Here is an 18,389-nt window from a genome sequence, read left to right as displayed (position 1 = left end):
TCAAATGAGTGTATGTACATGTATTTTCTCAGTGTCGGTGTCCAAGGGAGTTTTTGTCTATACGTGTAACAATTCTTTTAACATTCCAACAAAATAAAAAACAAAGATTTTTCAAAAGTTTGAAATAGTACACACAATTGATTTTATTTCTTTCCCCATTCGTCATCATTCCTGTTTTTCGTTCGTTTGTTTTGTGTTTTTTTTTTATGTTTTTGTGATATGGCAAAAATGAAAACAAAATGAAAAATTAAATATTACATTTATAGTAATTAATGCTCGTATGTTTTGTGTAATGTATAAAAAGCTTAAAGCAAAAGCATATGGCGATTTCGATTTATAAGTCGTCTATATAGCAACAACTAATCGAAATTGGCAACTTTATGCCCAAAAATATAATATTTGTGTGTGTATTTATAATTAGCTGCTTTTAAAATATTTATTTCTCATATAAATGATGAAATTAAATCCGGGACAAGGAATAAAAAACAATATTTTTCATTAGTTCTTCACATACAATATTTTTCTTGGATTTTTAGCACCAAAAATTGTCTGTTTGCTTTGTTGTGTGTGAAAAATGAAAATTTTGTGCGAAAATTTATTGAAAATACTAATGGAATTATTTTCAGATAAAAAAGTTCATTTCGTTTTTCGTTTTGTTGATGTTTGTTTAGCACATTACAAACACAATATTAAAAAAGTTTAGTGCTGATTAAAACAAAATATGATTAAATAGCAGCTGAACCAAGGCAGTTACAAAATATTGTATTTATAGTATTTTTTTTTGTGTTTTATGTCTATATATGTATGTATGTAGAAAGATACATATATAAAAATGAATTTTCGTTTTTCGACTCGTTTGTTTTGTTAATACTCTTAAATAGGGGCGCGATGCAGCCTTCTTCTTCTTTACTCAAATGTCACGCACAATAAACAAAATTTGCACAAATTAAAATAATAGTAAATAGTAATGAACATTTTGACATAAAAATTAAAAACTTTAGATGCTTACAAATTATTACACTTTTCTTTTTTTTTTCTTTTTTGCAACAAGCGGACAACATGCCATTAATTTGATGGGATTTTTTTTTCCAAAAAAAATAGTTTTTGTCGATTTTTAAAAAAATTGAATTTAAAAAGAGAGAAAAATCATAATAATAATCGTAATATATATGTGTATATAAGAAACCCAATTAAAAAAGTTGCATTAGTCCATCTTAGAGCATTTTGCATTTAAATCTACGATTCGGCTTATTGAGTTTACGTCCTTTCCGTCCCTTGTTGTCCTTATCCTTGCGTATTTCGCGCACCAATGTGTAAAATGCATCATCAACGCCCATGCGCGTCTTGGCGGATGTCTCAATGTATGGAATGCCATATTGTTTGGCCACCTTAATTGGAAAAACAATGAGATATTAAAAATATTTTTGTAATTTCAATGAGTATTAACTTTTGCATATAACTACAATCATAATTTATCTGTTTTTTCCAAAAGTATAAGTACTTATATATACATGTATGTATGTATATGTATCCAAACGATCGCTAACTTATTAATCTATGTATATTTTCCAAGACAAGACTTAATATTAGTTGGCATTACCTCTCTTGCCTGTTCGTTTTGCACATTCCACGAGGGCAGATCACATTTATTGCCCACAAGCACCATTGGCACCTCTTCGGCATCTTTGACACGTTTGATCTGTTCGCGATATGTGCCAATGTCTTCGAATGATTTTGCACTATTCACAGCGAAAACTAAGAGGAATCCCTCGCCAGTGCGCATGTATTGATCACGCATTGCAGAGTATTCCTCTTGACCGGCGGTATCCAAAATGTCCAGAAGGCAGGTTTCACCATCTACCAAGAATGCAAAATATGTTTTTTTTTTAGAAATATTCTAAAATAGATGGATGGGAGAACGGATACTTACCAATAACCACTTGCTTTCGATACGAGTCCTCAATTGTGGGATCATATTCATCAACAAAATGATTTTGAATTAACTGAATTGTTAATGCCGATTTGCCCACGCCACCGGCACCAACAACAACTAATTTGTATTCCGTCATTTTGACTGTCTTCTCTTCCTCTTCCTTTCTTTGTGCGTCCTGCCCTCTCACTCTTACTTTGTAGTTTCCTCTCTGTGTCAGTCACAGCAGTTGCAGTCTCTTAAAGTAGAATTAATTAAAAATGATTAAAATGAATTAAAAGAGTAATTAGTTAGATACTGAGTCACACACACAAAACAATCAGCGACACGAGAAGAGAAGAACGCATAAGAAATGAAAACAAAAAAAAAAAAAAAAATAAGAAAAAAGAGATCAATGACTCAATTGCAAAAGAGAGACCAGAACCAGACCCATTGTAGTGATAAATCAATGGAATCATTAGCAACAGATTTACCATCCGTTTGTAAGGAACTTGAGAATTTCAATGGAAAAGAAATCATTGATTTATACATCACGAGATAAACAAATGTTACATTTCCCCATTTAGCAAGGGTATTTAATACCTTTCTTTTTGCAATAGGCAGAAATAAAAATGAATGTGTTTTCAATTCTTTTTTCTCTCTCTCTCTCTCGTTCGCTCTCGCGTATTTATGTAGCTCCTCCTTGTTTTAATGTTACTCTGCGTCTCGGTATCAACTCTGTTGCGTTGGAGCTTTCAATACCTTAGCTTAATGTAAAACAATTACACAATAATTTTTTCTTTGTTTTTGTTATTAACAGTGCGTATTTGTTTGTTGTTGTTGCACTTAAAATTTATTCGTAATTTTAATTTTAATTTGTCGCCATTTTGGCTGTAGAGTGACCAATGCATAAAATGTTACAAAATACCAACCCGTGACATTCTACCGGCTGTCGATAGCAACAACTTGTCGATTGTAATTATCGACGAATTTAAAAAACGTAGACCAAACAGTTTGGCTGATTACATATTATATTAAACCTTTGAAGTGTATAATTAATAAAATTGTACAATTTAAGACCCACGCTATATAGTTTGACAAAGCATCCGATATTTGTCACAGTTACTTTTATAACGAAATGACAGGCATATGTTAAGCGCTTTCTTTAGTATAGATTGGTCCCACTGGCCGCCGGCCACCGTGCTATAAAAATAAAATAAATATAAAATGTCTTCGACTTTAATAAAATGTTTAAATTTAGCAAAAAATGTGAGAACAACAGCATTTCGAGGCTTACTATCAACAGTTCAAACGCCAGCGACGACATGGAGGCAAGTTTAAACTGTGCTTGAATCCCCAAACCCCATGAAACTCAAATATTTTTTATATAATAGCGCCTCGGCAACGCTTCAGCCCTACATGAGAGAAATACATTCTAGCTCTGTGCGTCCAGTTTTGATGCAATTTTTTGATGATCCCAAGCATTGGAGCGAGAATGAGGTCAAAGTGGGTAGAGCCTGGCGATTGGATGAACTGCGCATCAAATCAAATAAAGAGCTGCATCAGCTTTGGTTTATACTGCTTAAGGAACGCAATATGCTGATGACCATGGAGCACGAGTGTAATGATAAAATGGAAATCTTTCCTAGCCCAGAGCGCATTGATAAGGTAATTAAGTCAGCAATTCATGTGCTATATTTAATTGCATGTTAATTGGCAGGTGAAAATCTCAATGGAGAATTTGGAGACGGTGGTAAGAGAGCGCAACAAGGCTTATCATTTGTTGGAAACGGGGGAAACCGGTGAACGTCCTCGACGAGAGGTGACAAATGCCTTTGGCCTACGTGGGTATTACAAATCCTGTGAGCACGCTCTGCCCGCCTTCATGAACACCAAATGGATTAAATCACGACAATTAACCCATGGCGGACGAGCAGTACACAAATTCCTACTTAAATACCGAGAAAAACTATACAATGCCAAACGCAAGTCCAAAAAGTGGGTGAACAATGATAATTCTTTGATTAAAAATGGATCTCTGCTTCCAAATGGCAGTTTTTCATTTACAATTCCTATTTAATGAGTTTGTTTTAATTGTACCTTGTCCTTTTCATTTCAGTCGCTCTCGCAATGAAGCTATGATGATATTGCGTCGGAATCCTAACTTTGACTTGTCTGTCTTGCGGCGTCAGTTCCCCGATGTAGATGTGGATAAACTGCTTAATGAGGACAAAACACGTGGACATTATGTGCCCAAAGTAGACGTTTAAGAACCAAAACAAGTCCATGGAAATAAAACTAATTTGTTTGTTAATCATCGAATTTAATTTTGGTACCTTGAAACTCGGCAATTTTGGGTTTCCATTTTTGTTTGGCTACCCACGAGGGATGCATACCCTCAGTGCTGACAGTGGGTGCAGCTGGACTGGGAGTAGGAGCAGTAGCTGTAACCGTGGCTTCTCCATCATCATTAAATTTAATTTTCTTGCCCTCCCCTTGAGTTTGAGTTGTGGCTGGTCGTTCATATGAGTTTTCATATTTTTGCTTGCGCCAACCATTTTCAGCAGGCGCCGGAGGTACAGCTTGACGCGGTGCCTTTTCATCTTCTTCATCATCTGAATTGTCAATAGCCGTTGATAAATATGGTTGTCCAGATTGTGTGATAAAGAATGGGTCAATTACATGGGTGGGGCGATCTTTGGCTGCCTTCTTTATAGGCTTTTCTTTGAGTTTTGCTGGTTTTTGTTTAGTGGCTTCATTTGCGTTAGTTTCGGGCTTTGTTGATCTTTGCTTTATAGCCGCATCGGGTTTAAGGTTTGGCTTAAGCGTTTCTTTCTGTTTTGTTAGCTTTTTCTGGTTGGATTCATTGGATTTATTTGGTTTCGTCTTTAGTTTTTCCTTGAGTTTCTTTTGTTTTTCCTTGGCTAGTGCCTTTGATGGAGTGTCTTCAGGATTAGATGTCTCAGTGGGCTCGATGTTCTTTGTCTGGTCATGTTCCTCCTGCTCCTCCTTCACATTCTCTTCGCCTTCTTGAAGCCCTTGTTGATTTTCTTTAAGCCACTCCTCACGTTTTTTGTCATTAGCTTTGATTTCTTTAAGTTCTTTTCGTTTTCGTTTCTTCTCCTCAGTGCGCTGAAATTTTGCTTGCCGTTTGCTTACTTCCAGGATTTCCTCGCGCCATTCAACCTTTCCTTTATCGGTGCTCAATTTCAGTTCCTGTCGAAAGTTATTCAACAGTTGGCTCATAATTTTGTTTTCCTCCAACATGGCCATAGCCAATTCGTTCGGGCTCGAGAGTCCATTGGTAAGTACTGCCTTAGTATTGCCTCCGCTTTTGGCTAATACTTGCCGCATTAATTCCACAGGTTTCTGGGTCTTTAACTCCGTTATACATTCCATATATTTTCGGGTCCGATCCTTATCCTTTTGCGTTTCCGCCGCTTTTGTTTTGGTCTTACGCAGTTTTTGAACCAGCTTTGAAATGGTCTGAACACGTGCTTTTAAAATGAGTTTTTTGTTGGTTATCACCTGAAAAGGAATGTGGAAGCGACATTATACTTGATATTACGTTTTAACAAGTTTCCTTTTAATTCCCCATTTACCAAATTATTTAATTTCAATTTGTCCAGCATGTTTTGAGGGTAAATATTTAGCTACTCGAGATTTCAGTATTGAAAAGTGAAAAAATCTGCTAAAGCTAGATTTTAGTGTTGCCAAACTCTATTTTTTATTTGGCGCGTTGTTTGACCGCCCTGGCAGCCAAATATTTTACTCTAAATTATAAATTCGAACTACTAAATTGAACTATATTTGTTCTATAATATCAAGAAATATTGTAAACCCAACAATATTTTCGTTTGTTGAAAATAGTACAAACAAAAGATTCAAAAAGCCCGCGTATTCGAGTATCCCAAACTCGGCATCTGGCAACACTATCTCAACAATTTGACAGTGATTTTTAGCCGGAAACAGCTACTTTCAGCTATATTCCCGCTAAAAACATAAATTTTCTTTTGTTAATTACTCAAAAACTACAAAAAAATCGCCAAGGCTCACCTGAGGTAGTGCTCGTGGAATTTTTGTCTTTCGTTTGATACCAAATTTATGTAGTTTACGCGCGTATTGAGCCCGAGCAACTTAAGTAAATATTTACCCTTTAGCAGCATCGTTTGCAAGCACTGTTCAACTTATTATACGGTCACACATCAGCCTTTGCAGTAGGCTGAAAAATCGAATTTTTATATAAATTTATTTAGTTTTCCATCCGACGAAGGTGTTAATTAAGTGTTTGCTATTCGAAAGTGCTCCCCCCGTCAAACAGTGAACCATTGTAAGTTTTATTTGTGGGTGAAAATTCGAATTAATATCAATTAAAACATTTTGTGCCATGGGAACGCCAGTTTTGCCATAGCTGCATATAAGTGTGTATGTATGTGAGTCAGTGTATGTGCGTGTGTGTACAGAAATTAAAATTGATAAAAATTCAACAAAGAATACCCAAGTTAAATGGCAATATCAGTTATACAATTTCTGGTTTTGCTTTCCAATAAAACCAATCAATTATAAATACCACAAATACCTCTAACTATAATAAATTTTCGTTGAAAAATGAAGAGAACGAGTCGAAGGAGGGGGCAACGTTCATTGACAAAACAAAACCGAAACTAGAGCGATGTAGTAATATCCAAGCCAGTGTTGTCGTGTTAAAAATGAATGAGGAGTAGGAGTGGGAGTCGTAATAGAAGTAGAAAATGCAGTGAAACTAACAAACAAAAGTGGAGTAGATGGAAGTGGGGTATCTTAAAGCCATTTCGTAGATATTTTTAATAGGTGAGAAAACTTTAAGTTAATTAAAAGGTCATCGATGAATTGATTGATTAAATGAAAAAGCAAACTACTGGCTGTAATTTTTCGTCTTTAGTAAGACTTCTTTTTCTTGTGTTGTTGATATTGCTTTTTGCCGGGCCCTTGCCTACGCCCTAAGTTGATTTTTTTCTTTTCCTTTCTCTCTGTCTTTCAATAGCTTTATCTCTGTCGTTTGGTCGTGCAAGGTTAAAAGTTGTTTTTCCATCAATTTATTCAAGACTGACATTTTGGTTTCCACCCCTCTTCGTCCCGTACGTCCCTCTTTTAATACATTCCACTTCATTCCCTTTCCTCGACACTTGTTGCACTTTTTGCCTTCTTTTTATCTCTTAATTATCACATTTTCTCTTAAAAAAAAAAAAAAAAGTATATAAGCATGTACACACATATACATATGTATGTATATTTGTTATCGCCTTTTGCACATTGTGTCATATGAGTTTGTTTTTAGGTTTATCCAGTCGTTCCCTTCGACTTTTCTCTTTCTTACTATCAAACAAATTCGATTGCTTTTTACATTTGTTTTATCAACAAAAAACTACGAAATGAAAATCCAAACAAAAAAAAAACGCCCATAATAATGTATGTATGTATAAATGTTAAGTATATATTTGTTATCTTTCAATTCGGATAATTTGGTTTTAAGCGAACAATTATATGTAAATTAAGTAAATATCAACTGTTGTTGTCGTAAATTTTGCTTGAAAAGGGGGGTGAAGAGTAATGGAGGATAACGAGTCTAGAAACTATGGTATTTTGAACTATGCAACTATTAATAATGAAAGGATATATATGTAGATAATACATATATAAGAGTGTCAAAAAAAGCTTTCCATATCTCAGAAACCTTAAATTTGATGTTCTGTATAGTATATAGAATAAAATTGTTTTGAGGGATAGAAATGTCAAAACTAATGAGCGAGATTAGTCTGATTTATTAGATCAATTGCGGATTTGGTTGGAGATTTAAAGGAGTAAAATCGTTCAATTTGAAGTAAAAGCCGCTATTAGTTCTTCCCTCGAGAATCAGCTGCTGAATAAATTCTATTAATTCCCCAATTTATCCAGACCATACCAAATAATTTAAGTAATTTTAATAATTTTTATAAGAATTTTTCTCTGTGCCCAGGTAATGTGGAGGCAGTGAGTAGTTGTGCTGTTTCTAAAACAAAATCAATTATTACAGTAAAAGCTCCAAAAGAAAATGAAAACTTTAACGAATACTAGTATCAAGAACTGCGCCAACGAAAGTTGTCAGCCACATTACCAGGAAATTTTTGTAATCATTTTTATTTAGTTTCCCTTTTAACGAAATCGGTGTTTAAAATATAAATAGTGTAACAAGTCTTGGAAGACAAAAAATATAAATGTAAGACAATGGAGCCAAAAGCAGCAGCAGAAATACTCACTCTTGCAAAAAGCATTACCGAAAGTACAGAAAAGAATGGAAAAAAGAAATGGAAAATGTATGAAAACAAATATTTGCATCTTTTCTTCTTCAGAAAAATGGAATTGCCAACGCAAGCGCAGCAAGAAATGCTGCAGGCTTCCGAATTTAAACTGAAACGATCACTAGATTCTGGACAATTATCTGTACTACGTCCGGAACCGAAATCCATAATAGAAATTCACATCTCGAATGATAACTTTAAGAGGCCCTGTTTAGAGGCACAGGGTACAGAATCAGAGAATTCACTAGAAGATCATAAGATCGTCAATGATCTGCCTCAAGAGCGAGAAAGTGTGCCTAATGAACAGGATGAACATGAAGAAAATGGTAAAGAGGAAGCAAAACAGGCGACAAGTGAAGTGACTTTAGTTCTGACTGCCGAAGAGCTGAGACTAGATGAAGAATATCGTAAAAGTTGCGAGACATTTCGTCAGCATTTGCCCTGCTTCAAACTGCAACAACCACCAGGACCAGAATCTAGTGAAGATGATAGTACTGCGGTCATTGAACCCATACCCAAATGTCGGGAATGTCGGAGGCGGAGTTTGGCCACAGCCAGTAGTGACGTCTATTGCAGATTCTATGAGTTTCGTCGTTTGAAATATAATGAGAAGGGTCATTTGATTGTGGTTGGATTTCCAAATCCGTATAGCGAACCATCAGCCGTAGATTTGGCCATTTGGCAACCAGATGCACAGACGGAACCGACTAGCGGCTTTATGGATATACAAGTCTGTCGTTATATTCTTTTACACGCTGGCGATCAATTTTGTTATTTGTGGCGCCAAGAGGCGGAGGCCTTGAAATTGCACGAGAATCCGGATGGAACAATTGCTTGGAAGAAGGCCGTACAGGGTATACGTGAGATTTGCGATGTTTGTGACACGACATTATTCAATTACCACTGGACGTGCAGGAAGTGTGGATTTGGTGTATGCCTCGATTGTTTCAAAGATCGCAAAGAGGGCCAACCAAGAGTCGGGGCAAGGCGGAAGAATGCTGGTGGAGCGCAAAAGGGTTGCGATGAATATCACTGGCTACTCTGCACCCATCCAAGTGGTGGACCCAACCAGCAACATGCTCTGTCTGAATTAATGCTCACTCAGATAATTGCTGGAGATGCTCTTAATGTGTTGGGTCGATTAATGCACGAAGTGCGATCGTTGTGGCAAGTGCCACAGGTTTGCGGTTGCTTATTAAGTAAACAAGAGATTAAAGATTCACAATTGAATGACCTCATACAAGATATGATCAAAGAGTCGCAACTGAAGCAGCATACAAGCTTGTCGTCATTGGCCAGCGAGCAGAAGTTGCATCAGCAACAGAAATTGGAGGAGTTGCATTCAAAGAAATTGGAATTTGCACGAGAACGGGGCATAGATTATGTGCCTGGTCGGGTTTGGACCAAGGAAACACTGGGAAAAGATCCGATAACTAGTGCATTTGATAATTTCAAACATATTGATTTTTTGCGCAAGGGTTTGGCTGGACTCAGAAGGTTTCTACCGCCGCGCGCCATGACTTTGGCCCACTCCACTCAATTGGCACCGGGTGTGCCACATGAATGGCTATGTGATGGCAAATTATTACGTCTCACAGATGCCATGCATCCGGATAATCGCGTTCTCTTTCAAGAAGTTTGGAAATGTGGTCAACCTGTTATGATCTCAGAAGTGGCGCGTTCATTGAATCTTGCTCTGTGGCATCCTCAGGCATTCTGTGCGGATTTCGGTGAAAAGCCAAATGATCTCATTAATTGCCTCAGTGGCAATTTGGTTCCCAATCAGCCCATGAAACATTTCTGGGAGGGATTCCAGTGTATGAATAAACGTCTGCTCGATGCCAATGGAAAACCCATGCTATTAAAATTGAAAGATTGGCCACCCGGTGATGATTTCGCTGAGATATTGCCAACACGATTCGCAGATCTCATGAAGGGTTTGCCAATGCCGGAATATACCCTAAGATCAGGTAATCTGAATATAGCCAGTTGTTTGCCTAAAATGTTTGTGCCTCCCGATTTGGGGCCAAAGATGTATAATGCCTATGGATCGGCTTTGCATCCCGATAAGGGGACAACAAACTTACATTTGGATATATCCGATGCTGTTAACATAATGGTCTATGTTGGCATTCCCCAAGATGCCGATAACAAACCCCAATTGGCCGCCACACAAAAGGCCATTGCTCTGGGTGGTTGCGATTATATCACCAGAGCAAGATGTCAAACTTCCGATGTTTTGCCAGGTGCCCTCTGGCACATATTTCCCGCTCGTGATGCCGATAAAATTCGCGATCTACTCAATCGGGTTACTTTGGAGAAGGGTTATCGACTTGAACCAGATCACGATCCCATACACGATCAGAATTGGTATTTAGATGATAAGTTAAGGGCTCGCCTATTCACAGAATACGGTGTTGAGGGTCATCCCATTGTCCAGTGTTTGGGTGATGCTGTTTTTATACCCGCCGGTGCACCGCATCAAGTACAGAATCTTCACAATTGCATTAAGGTTGCCGAGGATTTTGTGTCACCCGAGAATATAACACATTGTTATCATTTAACCCACGAGTTTCGTCGTCTCTCCCATTCGCATACCAATCATGAAGATAAATTACAGATCAAAAATATTATCTATCATGCCATCAAGGATTGTTGCACCATTCTGACCCGGGCCCTGGATGAGCGAATTGACTTGGAAATGGCCAAGCTTAATAAAGATTAATTTCAACATAACATATCTTACGAAGTTTTGTACTTATGCAACAATTTAACTAAACTTTAATAAAACATACGAATACTTATTAAACTATTTTCTTTGCAAAAAAATACATCATTTCGACCCAGCTAGTTTTTGGTAGGTAACGATTTGTGGCCAACGATGTGGCAACAATACAATGAGGTTGCCTGCAAGCCGCCAGGTAAACATGAGATGGGCACCTTGTCCTTGGCAATTATGTTTGCAAACCGGTTCCTTCCAGTGCATTTTCGAAATAATGGACATTAATTTGCTCTCAGGTAGCTAATGCAATGGTCCCTGTAACCAGAAAGAAAACATATGTGGCTTCTCGGTATAAGAATGTGTATCTTATATTTGTCTGAAGGCAAATCTATGTATTGCTTCTTTCAAAGATTAACGACGTAAAGATAAACCAAGTCATTTTGTAGACCTACTATATTAGAATGTTTACAACTGGGGGACATTACCAGAGCTTAGGAATTCCTGTTGGAAACTTATTTGGACTAAGAAACATTGTACATACATATGTGCGGTGCAAAGTGTTGACCCTCTAACCCATAGAATATTTCCCCGTTTTTCTCTCACATTGCCTCGTTCTTCGTACATAGAGTGGCTTTTTGAGCTGGTAGGGCTTGATTATTTAATTGAAATCAGCGTCAATTTATTCTTGGCTTTTTTATTCTCAGTTACAGACAATCAAGTGAATGTAAATATATAGTAAATGCTAATGCATGCTGAATCAGATGCTGAATCTGATGATGAGGAGTGTAGCCAACAGAAATAGCACCAGCATCGCATTGTTGTGCTGCACATGAGTGCAGAAGAGCAATCAAGGAGAAGAGTGGAGGAAACAGAAGTCAAGAGTCAATTAAGAGAAGCCTTCAAGAAGACTGCAGCCAACATAGGGGAAACGATAGCATTTTTCTTTTATTTTTTATAATAATAACCGAAAAAAAAGCAAAAGACAAGCAAAATGACGGTGGATTTCAATGATTACTTTTGGGTAAGTATATAATTGAGACTTATTAGACTTATTGTGTTTTCAAAAAAAAAAATGTCTTTATTTAGGGGGAGAAGAACAACGGCTTTGATGTTTTATATCATAATATGAAATTCGGTCTGGTTGCCAGCAAAGAGTTATCCGAGTTCTTACGTGAAAAGTCCAACATTGAGGAGCAGAATTCAAAAATGATGTCAAAACTGGCCCATAAGGCCAGTACGGGTACACTGAATAGTACATTTGCACCCGTTTGGACCATTTTACGTACCTCGGCGGAAAAACTTTCCACTCTCCACATGCAGATGGTACAGAAGTTGAGTGAATTGGTCAAGGATGTTGCCAAATATGCTGATGAGTTGCATAAAAAGCATAAGTCTGTCAAAGAGGATGAGTCACAGACTCTTGAATGTGTTCAGGCCATACAAACATCGACAGTGGCAGTGCAAAAGTTGAGAGATCTTTATGCTAGCAAAGTACAAGAGCTGGAGAAGTTGCGTAAGGATAATGGTTCACATAAGGATGCCGAGAAATTGGAAAGTAAATTAAAGAAATTGCAAGAAGACTATAAATCTTTAATGGATAAGCATAATCCCATTAAAAACGAATTTGAACGGCGCATGACGCAGACCTGCAAGGTAATAAAACTTTACTCATTTCGTATAAAATTTAATTATTTATTAAATATGTAATTTAATTTTTTAAGCGTTTCCAAGAGATCGAAGAAGTGCATTTGCGGCAGATGAAGGAGTTTCTTTCAACCTATTTGGAAATGGTGCAAAATAATCATGATATGGTGGGACAGGTGCATTCCGATTTTAAGCGTCAATTTGTTGACATGTCTGTGGATAAACTTCTAGAGCAATTTGTGCTTAACAAGTACACGGGTCTGGAGAAGCCAGGTGAGACAGGAATATGCAAGTTGTATTGTCTCCGGATTAATTCTATTTCTAATTTTTTATTAGAAATGCCTGAATTGGAGTTTATTGCTCTTTCGGCTGGATCACGACTGCAACAGCCTCAGGTCTCGGCCAATGCGTCCAATTCGAATTCAGCCACCAGTATTCAGGCAGCGATTCGGTCTGGCAGTACATCAGGCGGAGGAATGGGAGCAACAGGTGTAACACCAGTCTCAATGGATCAGCGTGGAGATGCCTTGGCGGGTATCTCTTTGGGCAGTGGAAGTGCAGCAAGTGGCAGCATACCGTATGCAGATGATGCCATTATTGGAGCTCCAGGCATCTCACCACGTCCCACATCGCCCGATATTTTGGGAGCCAATTCTCAACAATCGACAGGATCGAAGGGAGGCTTGCGTAACTGGTTGTGGTCCGGCAACAAGCAACAGCAGCAGCAGCAGCAATCGGCGGCAAATTTCGGTATGACTGGGATCAATACAACCACCACCAACAACAACAATACCACCATTACAGCAACAACAATTGCCACTAACTCAGCAAATCCAACAACAGCAATCAACAGCAATATCCACAGTTCAAACACCAATAACACAACAACAACAACAACTGGCACGAATAGTCTCACAACAAACATCACCAAAAATTCCCCCAACTCCGAGGAAAATACTACTCAAGGTTTATTCTCCTTTTTTTTTTATTTTCGTATTTATTTATGTTTTATGTCTTTTTAATTTTTTTGTTTTATGTTTTTACGCTTGATTTATACTCTTATGATTTTTAATCTTTGTACTATATGGATCTCTTTAACCAATTGTGTCCAATTTATCAACTTTTTCGTGATATATCTTTATTAGAAGTATTTCTAACTGTGTTTGAGTTGAGCGTAATTTGGAAAAATCCTCAAGATCAAGAATAATTGGTTAAATAAATTTATTTAACATTTATTCAATATTCGTTTAGGAATTATTGTACATCATAACAAAGCTTTACCCAAAAGGCAAAACTAATAGACAAAAAGTGAAAGCAAGCAGATAATTTGTTTATACATCTCCAATTTACCATATGATTTGAGTTTATTTCCATTTTAAGCCAACTCAAGACAGTTATTATCTCATTTTTGCCATGATTGTAATTTTTCTTCACCAATTTGTGTATATAGTATGTATATATAAATTTTTTCTTTTTATTTTTCTTATTTATAATTTCTAATTAATTTGTTTGATTTATTCGTTTATTATTTATTTAAATTAACGCCATAGTCAGTAAATACTCAAACACCAGCCACACAAACACACACACAGACAGACAGAAACTGAATCAAATTCATTTAACAAACCGCAAACATCGCACTAAACCAACTAAACATATATTTATATAATATACCTTGCTTATACATATGTGCATTTATATATCCTGCTTCATTCATTCATATACATATACATATCCATGTCCATCCATCATCAATTCATTTACCTTCCTTTATCGATATCAGAATATATTCACTGCACTGTTTCAAACTAATTTTGTTAAATTAAAAACAAAACTTTAGATCAGCAGCAACCACAACAGCAAGAACAACCACAGCCGGCAGAGGCCTTAACACCAACTGCAAATTTAGTTGGTGGTAAAAAGCAATTGAATGCAACGACTAGTGATCAGCAATTATCGAAATCATTAAATGAGCAAGATCATCTTCAACAGCATCAGCAACAACAGCAGACTGCAGCGACGACGGCAACCTCAGTATCATCATCAGCAGCAGCAACAACAACAACGTCCAGACGTACAACGTCACTTTTAAATATATTTACATCAAACTCTCAGGGTAAATGATTTAAAGAAAACTTAAATCAAAGTGATTCTCCTGTCTTCTGATTTCTGGACACCCCGAACCTTTTACCATATCCAACCAACACCACCACCACCACCTTACCTCTACCTACAACCCACTTGTGTTTTCTATTTTCTACCCCAAGACTAATTTTGCATGCTTAAGTTAAATTATGTATAAATATGTATATAGCACGCCCTTTTTCCATTTTGTTCATAATTAATTAAACACATTTGTATTCATTTTGTTGCATCACTTATATATATATTTAATATACATTTGGCGGTGTTTGAGTTCTTTTGACTAAGAAATATTTTACAATATGTATGTATATATTTATTATAGATTTAGGCATACAAAATCATTGCAATTCTTTAGAATACGCACTTTAACATTTAAAACGGTTCAATTTATATATAAAATTTACCTTTAATTTATTCGTTTCTTGAAATTTTCCTCTTAAAGGTTAAGGTGCGTAGTATAGTTTGTTTTAGAGTTAATTATGTTGTACTTGTGCTTAGCTATAGCCTTTAAGTTTTGCTAATATAATTGATTTTTGAATGCTTTTATAGTTTCCGGCATTTTGCGTAGTCGCCGGGATAAAACTAAAACTAAAAAATCCAAGAAAAAGAAAGACAATGAAGCTTCAGAAAATATACAAGAAGAACGTTTGACCAGGTAAAGAAAAAAATTGGATTACCCTACATAGCTGTTGTAATTGCAATTAATTGCTTCTATTTGTAGCATGGAGCGAGGAAACAACACTTTGCTGGACTTTGAAGATCATGGACGCAGCATGACGACTCAAAATTCCAGTGGCAGCAGTGCAGGCGGTGGGTTAGCTGCTTTATCGGCCACTTCAGCTCAGGGAAGTGTTGATTCCGCTGGTGCTAGCAGTATGGGTGGCAGTGGAGGTGCAGCTGTTGGAATCGGAGGTGCGCCCAATCTCCAGTCAACTGCATCAGCGACTCCAGTTACAGGCTTAAGCGGTGCTGGTCCCGGTGGGTACGAGGTAGACGAGGAAGGCTTCAGCATTCAACCGGCCAAGGAAATCGCCTGGGAAGAGGGCCATGATAAATGTAAGTTGCCTCAAGGTAACAACTTGCTGTGAAATCTATGTAATTTGGGTAAATTTTTATAGCTGGCAGTTTCTATTCCGATTCGGATACGGATTCCGACAATGATAAGCAGGAGCGGCGCATACATGTCAAGATAAAGCCCTTAAATAATGGTCAAGCTCCCATGTCGGCCAGTGTAGATGAGTTGCGGGCAACTGTAGGCAATCTCTCGATTTCACCAACCGGCATATTTTCGGTGAGTTTTTTGTTGAACTAAGATGTTTAATTCAGTGGGAATTGACCAACTTGTTTTTCAATTACAGCATCACAGCCAGCAATTGCAGAGTTCGCGTGGAACAGGCGGCGGAGCAGCACCAGCATCTCGCCAACAATCACCAGAAATATCGAATGCTTCAACGCCCACTGCCAGTGTACATCCGTACGCTCCGCTTCAAAGTCCCACACTGTCCAATAATAACAATGCGAACAATGTGAATCACAGTCGCTACGATGCGTTCTCCGAGTTGGGCGAGAAAACCCGATCAACACCCACTTCTGGCGGCAGTATAGCCATACCACGTCCACCATCACGACCCTCGGACATGATTGCCATTGGTCAGGCAGCAAACACAAGCACGGCACCGGGGCGTGGTCGTATGTCGCCAAATCCTGTTCAGCAGCAAACAAGCGTTATGAATCGTGCCGAGAGCATTGGCAGTCTCGAATTTCGTACAGCAATCGGTAGTGGGGTGGGCTCCTCTCGAGGACCTTCGCCATTGACAATTGGAATTTCTGACACAATACCGCTGGCAGTGGCATTCCATGAGATTATACATGCCTATTTCCGTGGCAGCGATGAGTCGCGCTGTCAAGTTAAGGTATCCGGTGATATGACGTTATCATTCCCAGCCGGCATTGTCGGCCTCTTAGCCCATAATCCCAATCCAGCCAAGCTGGGTTTTCGCATTAAGAATGTTCAGAATTTGGAGAATTTGGTACCCAATGGCAAGCTAGTGCAAATGTATGTAATCAATAGAAAAAACTCCTAGAAAATCATTTTAAACTCCTTTTTTTCTGCAGAGATCGTCTGCAGTCGAGTGGATTGAGCACTATGCTGGAATTTAATATGCAAGCCTTGACGGCATTATTACGCAGCCAGGCGGAAAATAATCCAAATGCCCCATACTTTAATGTGGACATACTCAAGTATCAGGTGCGCACGAAGCCCGGAGCCAGTTCGTGTCCCTTTCAGTTGGTTAGCTATTGGAAATGTGAGAGCAGCTATACTGCTCTAAAAGTGGACTACAAGTACAATAATCATGCCATGGCCAGTGCCTCGCCTTTGTTGAATGTGACTCTCTCCGTGCCAGTCAACGGATCCGTACGCAATGTGCAATCCAAGCCTCATTCCGCCTGGTACGCAAGAAATCTTAGTATAACTTTAAAACTTTCTGTCATTTGCTATTGCCTCTTTGCTTCAGGTTGGGCGAATCGAATCGTTTAATGTGGAACTTTACGGATATATCACAAAATTCTCAGGATGGCGGTGTGGGAACTTTACGTGCTCGTCTCGAACTAAACGATGGACCATCCACGCCAGCTCTATTGGCCACACAATTCAATTGTGAGGGCACCACGCTCTCTGGCATAGAGTTTGAGCTACAGGGCAGTGGATATCGTTTGTCATTGGTAAAGCGACGTTTTATTTCCGGTAAGTTATCACACGGAGAGGAGCTAAATAATCGACAAGCTAAAAACATGTTCTCTCTTTTCGACCTTTTTAGGCAAATATGTGTGCGAAGGTGATGGCATACGAAGCGGTGCCACACCCACACCGCCATCGGTGGGCTCAACAAGTCCGTATTCGGCGAAATCCAATTAGGTTTTTGTCCTCCCCCATTCTATCTATTCATCACCCTCAAACCTCCTTCAGAGAAAATGGCAAGGCAATATGAATATGAATATGGCAATAGGCTCGTGAAAAACTCTAGAAAAAATTTTTTGTAACTAAGATAAAAAAAAAAACCACAAAGTAAGAAATATATATGGCAAATATTAGCATTCTCATATATCAATACCTAGATATTGTAATACTTTGCACTTTTTCTGAGAGCTTTTCAAATCTATTTGTTTATCTGTTTACCTTATTTTTTTTGTACTTGTTTTCACCTGTAATGTTGATTTAAAGGATCTACCTGCATTGTCCTGGGAGGTATTATTTGTTATAAAAATATATATGTATTTATATGTTTATGTATTTCAAGTATCGAAATGTATTTATTATGTTTAATATTAAAAACAATTATGAATGTAAATCAAATTGAAACGAATTGAAATACTTTATGTAGTAGCTATGTAGATATATATATATATATATATTAAAATCCACACATACACCACAAAACACACAAACACACACACATAGCGAACGTTGATTTTATGTTCAATTTTTTGTACCACACAACCAAATAAGAAAGAAAGAAAGAAAAACAACAAATAAATGTAAGATATATGAAAAAATGTACTAAAGACAATGTGTACAATCTTCGAATCTTCGACTTTTATGTGTGTATGCTTTCGTCACCAGGCAATAATCACGGGCTGCTGTCTGCCCGCC

General features: G+C 37.6%; 5 protein-coding genes across 10 annotated transcripts; 3 read left to right on the top strand and 2 right to left on the bottom strand.

Annotated features, from left to right (window-relative positions):
• Positions 1-855: 855 nt before the first annotated feature.
• Ras85D (ras-like protein 1) lies at positions 856-2,830 on the bottom strand. 2 transcript variants are annotated; one of them, XM_068297900.1, is made up of 4 exons: positions 2,672-2,830; positions 1,931-2,168; positions 1,601-1,857; positions 856-1,388 (listed from the first exon to the last, which is right to left on the bottom strand). In XM_068297900.1, exons 2-4 carry the CDS (start codon positions 2,067-2,069, stop codon positions 1,215-1,217), a joined length of 570 nt encoding a protein of 189 aa, XP_068154001.1. In that variant the 5' UTR covers positions 2,070-2,168; positions 2,672-2,830; the 3' UTR covers positions 856-1,214. The 2 variants fall into 2 exon arrangements, with proteins under 2 accessions (XP_068154001.1, XP_068154002.1); XM_068297901.1 differs by having other exon boundaries at positions 2,513-2,803.
• Positions 2,831-3,072: 242 nt separating this feature from the next.
• Positions 3,073-4,223, top strand: mRpL47 (mitochondrial ribosomal protein L47). Its single transcript, XM_068297899.1, has 4 exons — positions 3,073-3,240; positions 3,304-3,577; positions 3,630-3,907; positions 4,029-4,223. The coding sequence occupies exons 1-4, from the start codon at positions 3,137-3,139 to the stop codon at positions 4,177-4,179; spliced, it is 807 nt and encodes a 268-aa protein (XP_068154000.1). The 5' UTR covers positions 3,073-3,136; the 3' UTR covers positions 4,180-4,223.
• Positions 4,212-5,598, bottom strand: Rlb1. Its single transcript, XM_068297898.1, has 2 exons — positions 5,512-5,598; positions 4,212-5,437 (listed from the first exon to the last, which is right to left on the bottom strand). Exons 1-2 carry the CDS (start codon positions 5,539-5,541, stop codon positions 4,220-4,222), a joined length of 1,248 nt encoding a protein of 415 aa, XP_068153999.1. The 5' UTR covers positions 5,542-5,598; the 3' UTR covers positions 4,212-4,219.
• A 503-nt stretch (positions 5,599-6,101) lies between these two features.
• Kdm3 (Lysine demethylase 3) lies at positions 6,102-11,038 on the top strand. Of its 2 annotated transcripts, none has more exons than XM_068297896.1 (2): positions 6,102-6,239; positions 8,278-11,038. In XM_068297896.1, the coding sequence occupies exon 2, from the start codon at positions 8,282-8,284 to the stop codon at positions 10,949-10,951; it is 2,670 nt and encodes an 889-aa protein (XP_068153997.1). In that variant the 5' UTR covers positions 6,102-6,239; positions 8,278-8,281; the 3' UTR covers positions 10,952-11,038. The 2 variants fall into 2 exon arrangements, with proteins under 2 accessions (XP_068153997.1, XP_068153998.1); XM_068297897.1 differs by lacking the exon at positions 6,102-6,239 and adding an exon at positions 6,471-6,739.
• On the top strand, positions 6,111-18,092 carry LOC137583020 (F-BAR domain only protein 2). Of its 4 annotated transcripts, XM_068297892.1 has the most exons (14): positions 6,111-6,239; positions 11,653-11,969; positions 12,035-12,601; positions 12,670-12,865; positions 12,929-13,342; positions 13,397-13,558; positions 14,433-14,708; positions 15,287-15,392; positions 15,459-15,793; positions 15,856-16,028; positions 16,096-16,793; positions 16,853-17,188; positions 17,254-17,483; positions 17,557-18,092. In XM_068297892.1, exons 2-14 carry the CDS (start codon positions 11,940-11,942, stop codon positions 17,652-17,654), a joined length of 3,621 nt encoding a protein of 1,206 aa, XP_068153993.1. In that variant the 5' UTR covers positions 6,111-6,239; positions 11,653-11,939; the 3' UTR covers positions 17,655-18,092. The 4 variants fall into 4 exon arrangements, with proteins under 4 accessions (XP_068153993.1, XP_068153995.1, XP_068153992.1 ...); XM_068297894.1 differs by lacking the exon at positions 13,397-13,558; XM_068297891.1 differs by having other exon boundaries at positions 12,929-13,558.
• Positions 18,093-18,389: the final 297 nt, after the last annotated feature.

This window comes from Drosophila tropicalis, unplaced genomic scaffold (assembly GCF_018151085.1).
Source record: "Drosophila tropicalis isolate 14030-0801.00 unplaced genomic scaffold, ASM1815108v1 contig_859, whole genome shotgun sequence".
NCBI lineage: Eukaryota > Metazoa > Arthropoda > Insecta > Diptera > Drosophilidae > Drosophila > Drosophila tropicalis.
Note: the sequence above shows the minus strand (reverse complement) of the source record. Positions and strands in the feature narration are given on the sequence as shown.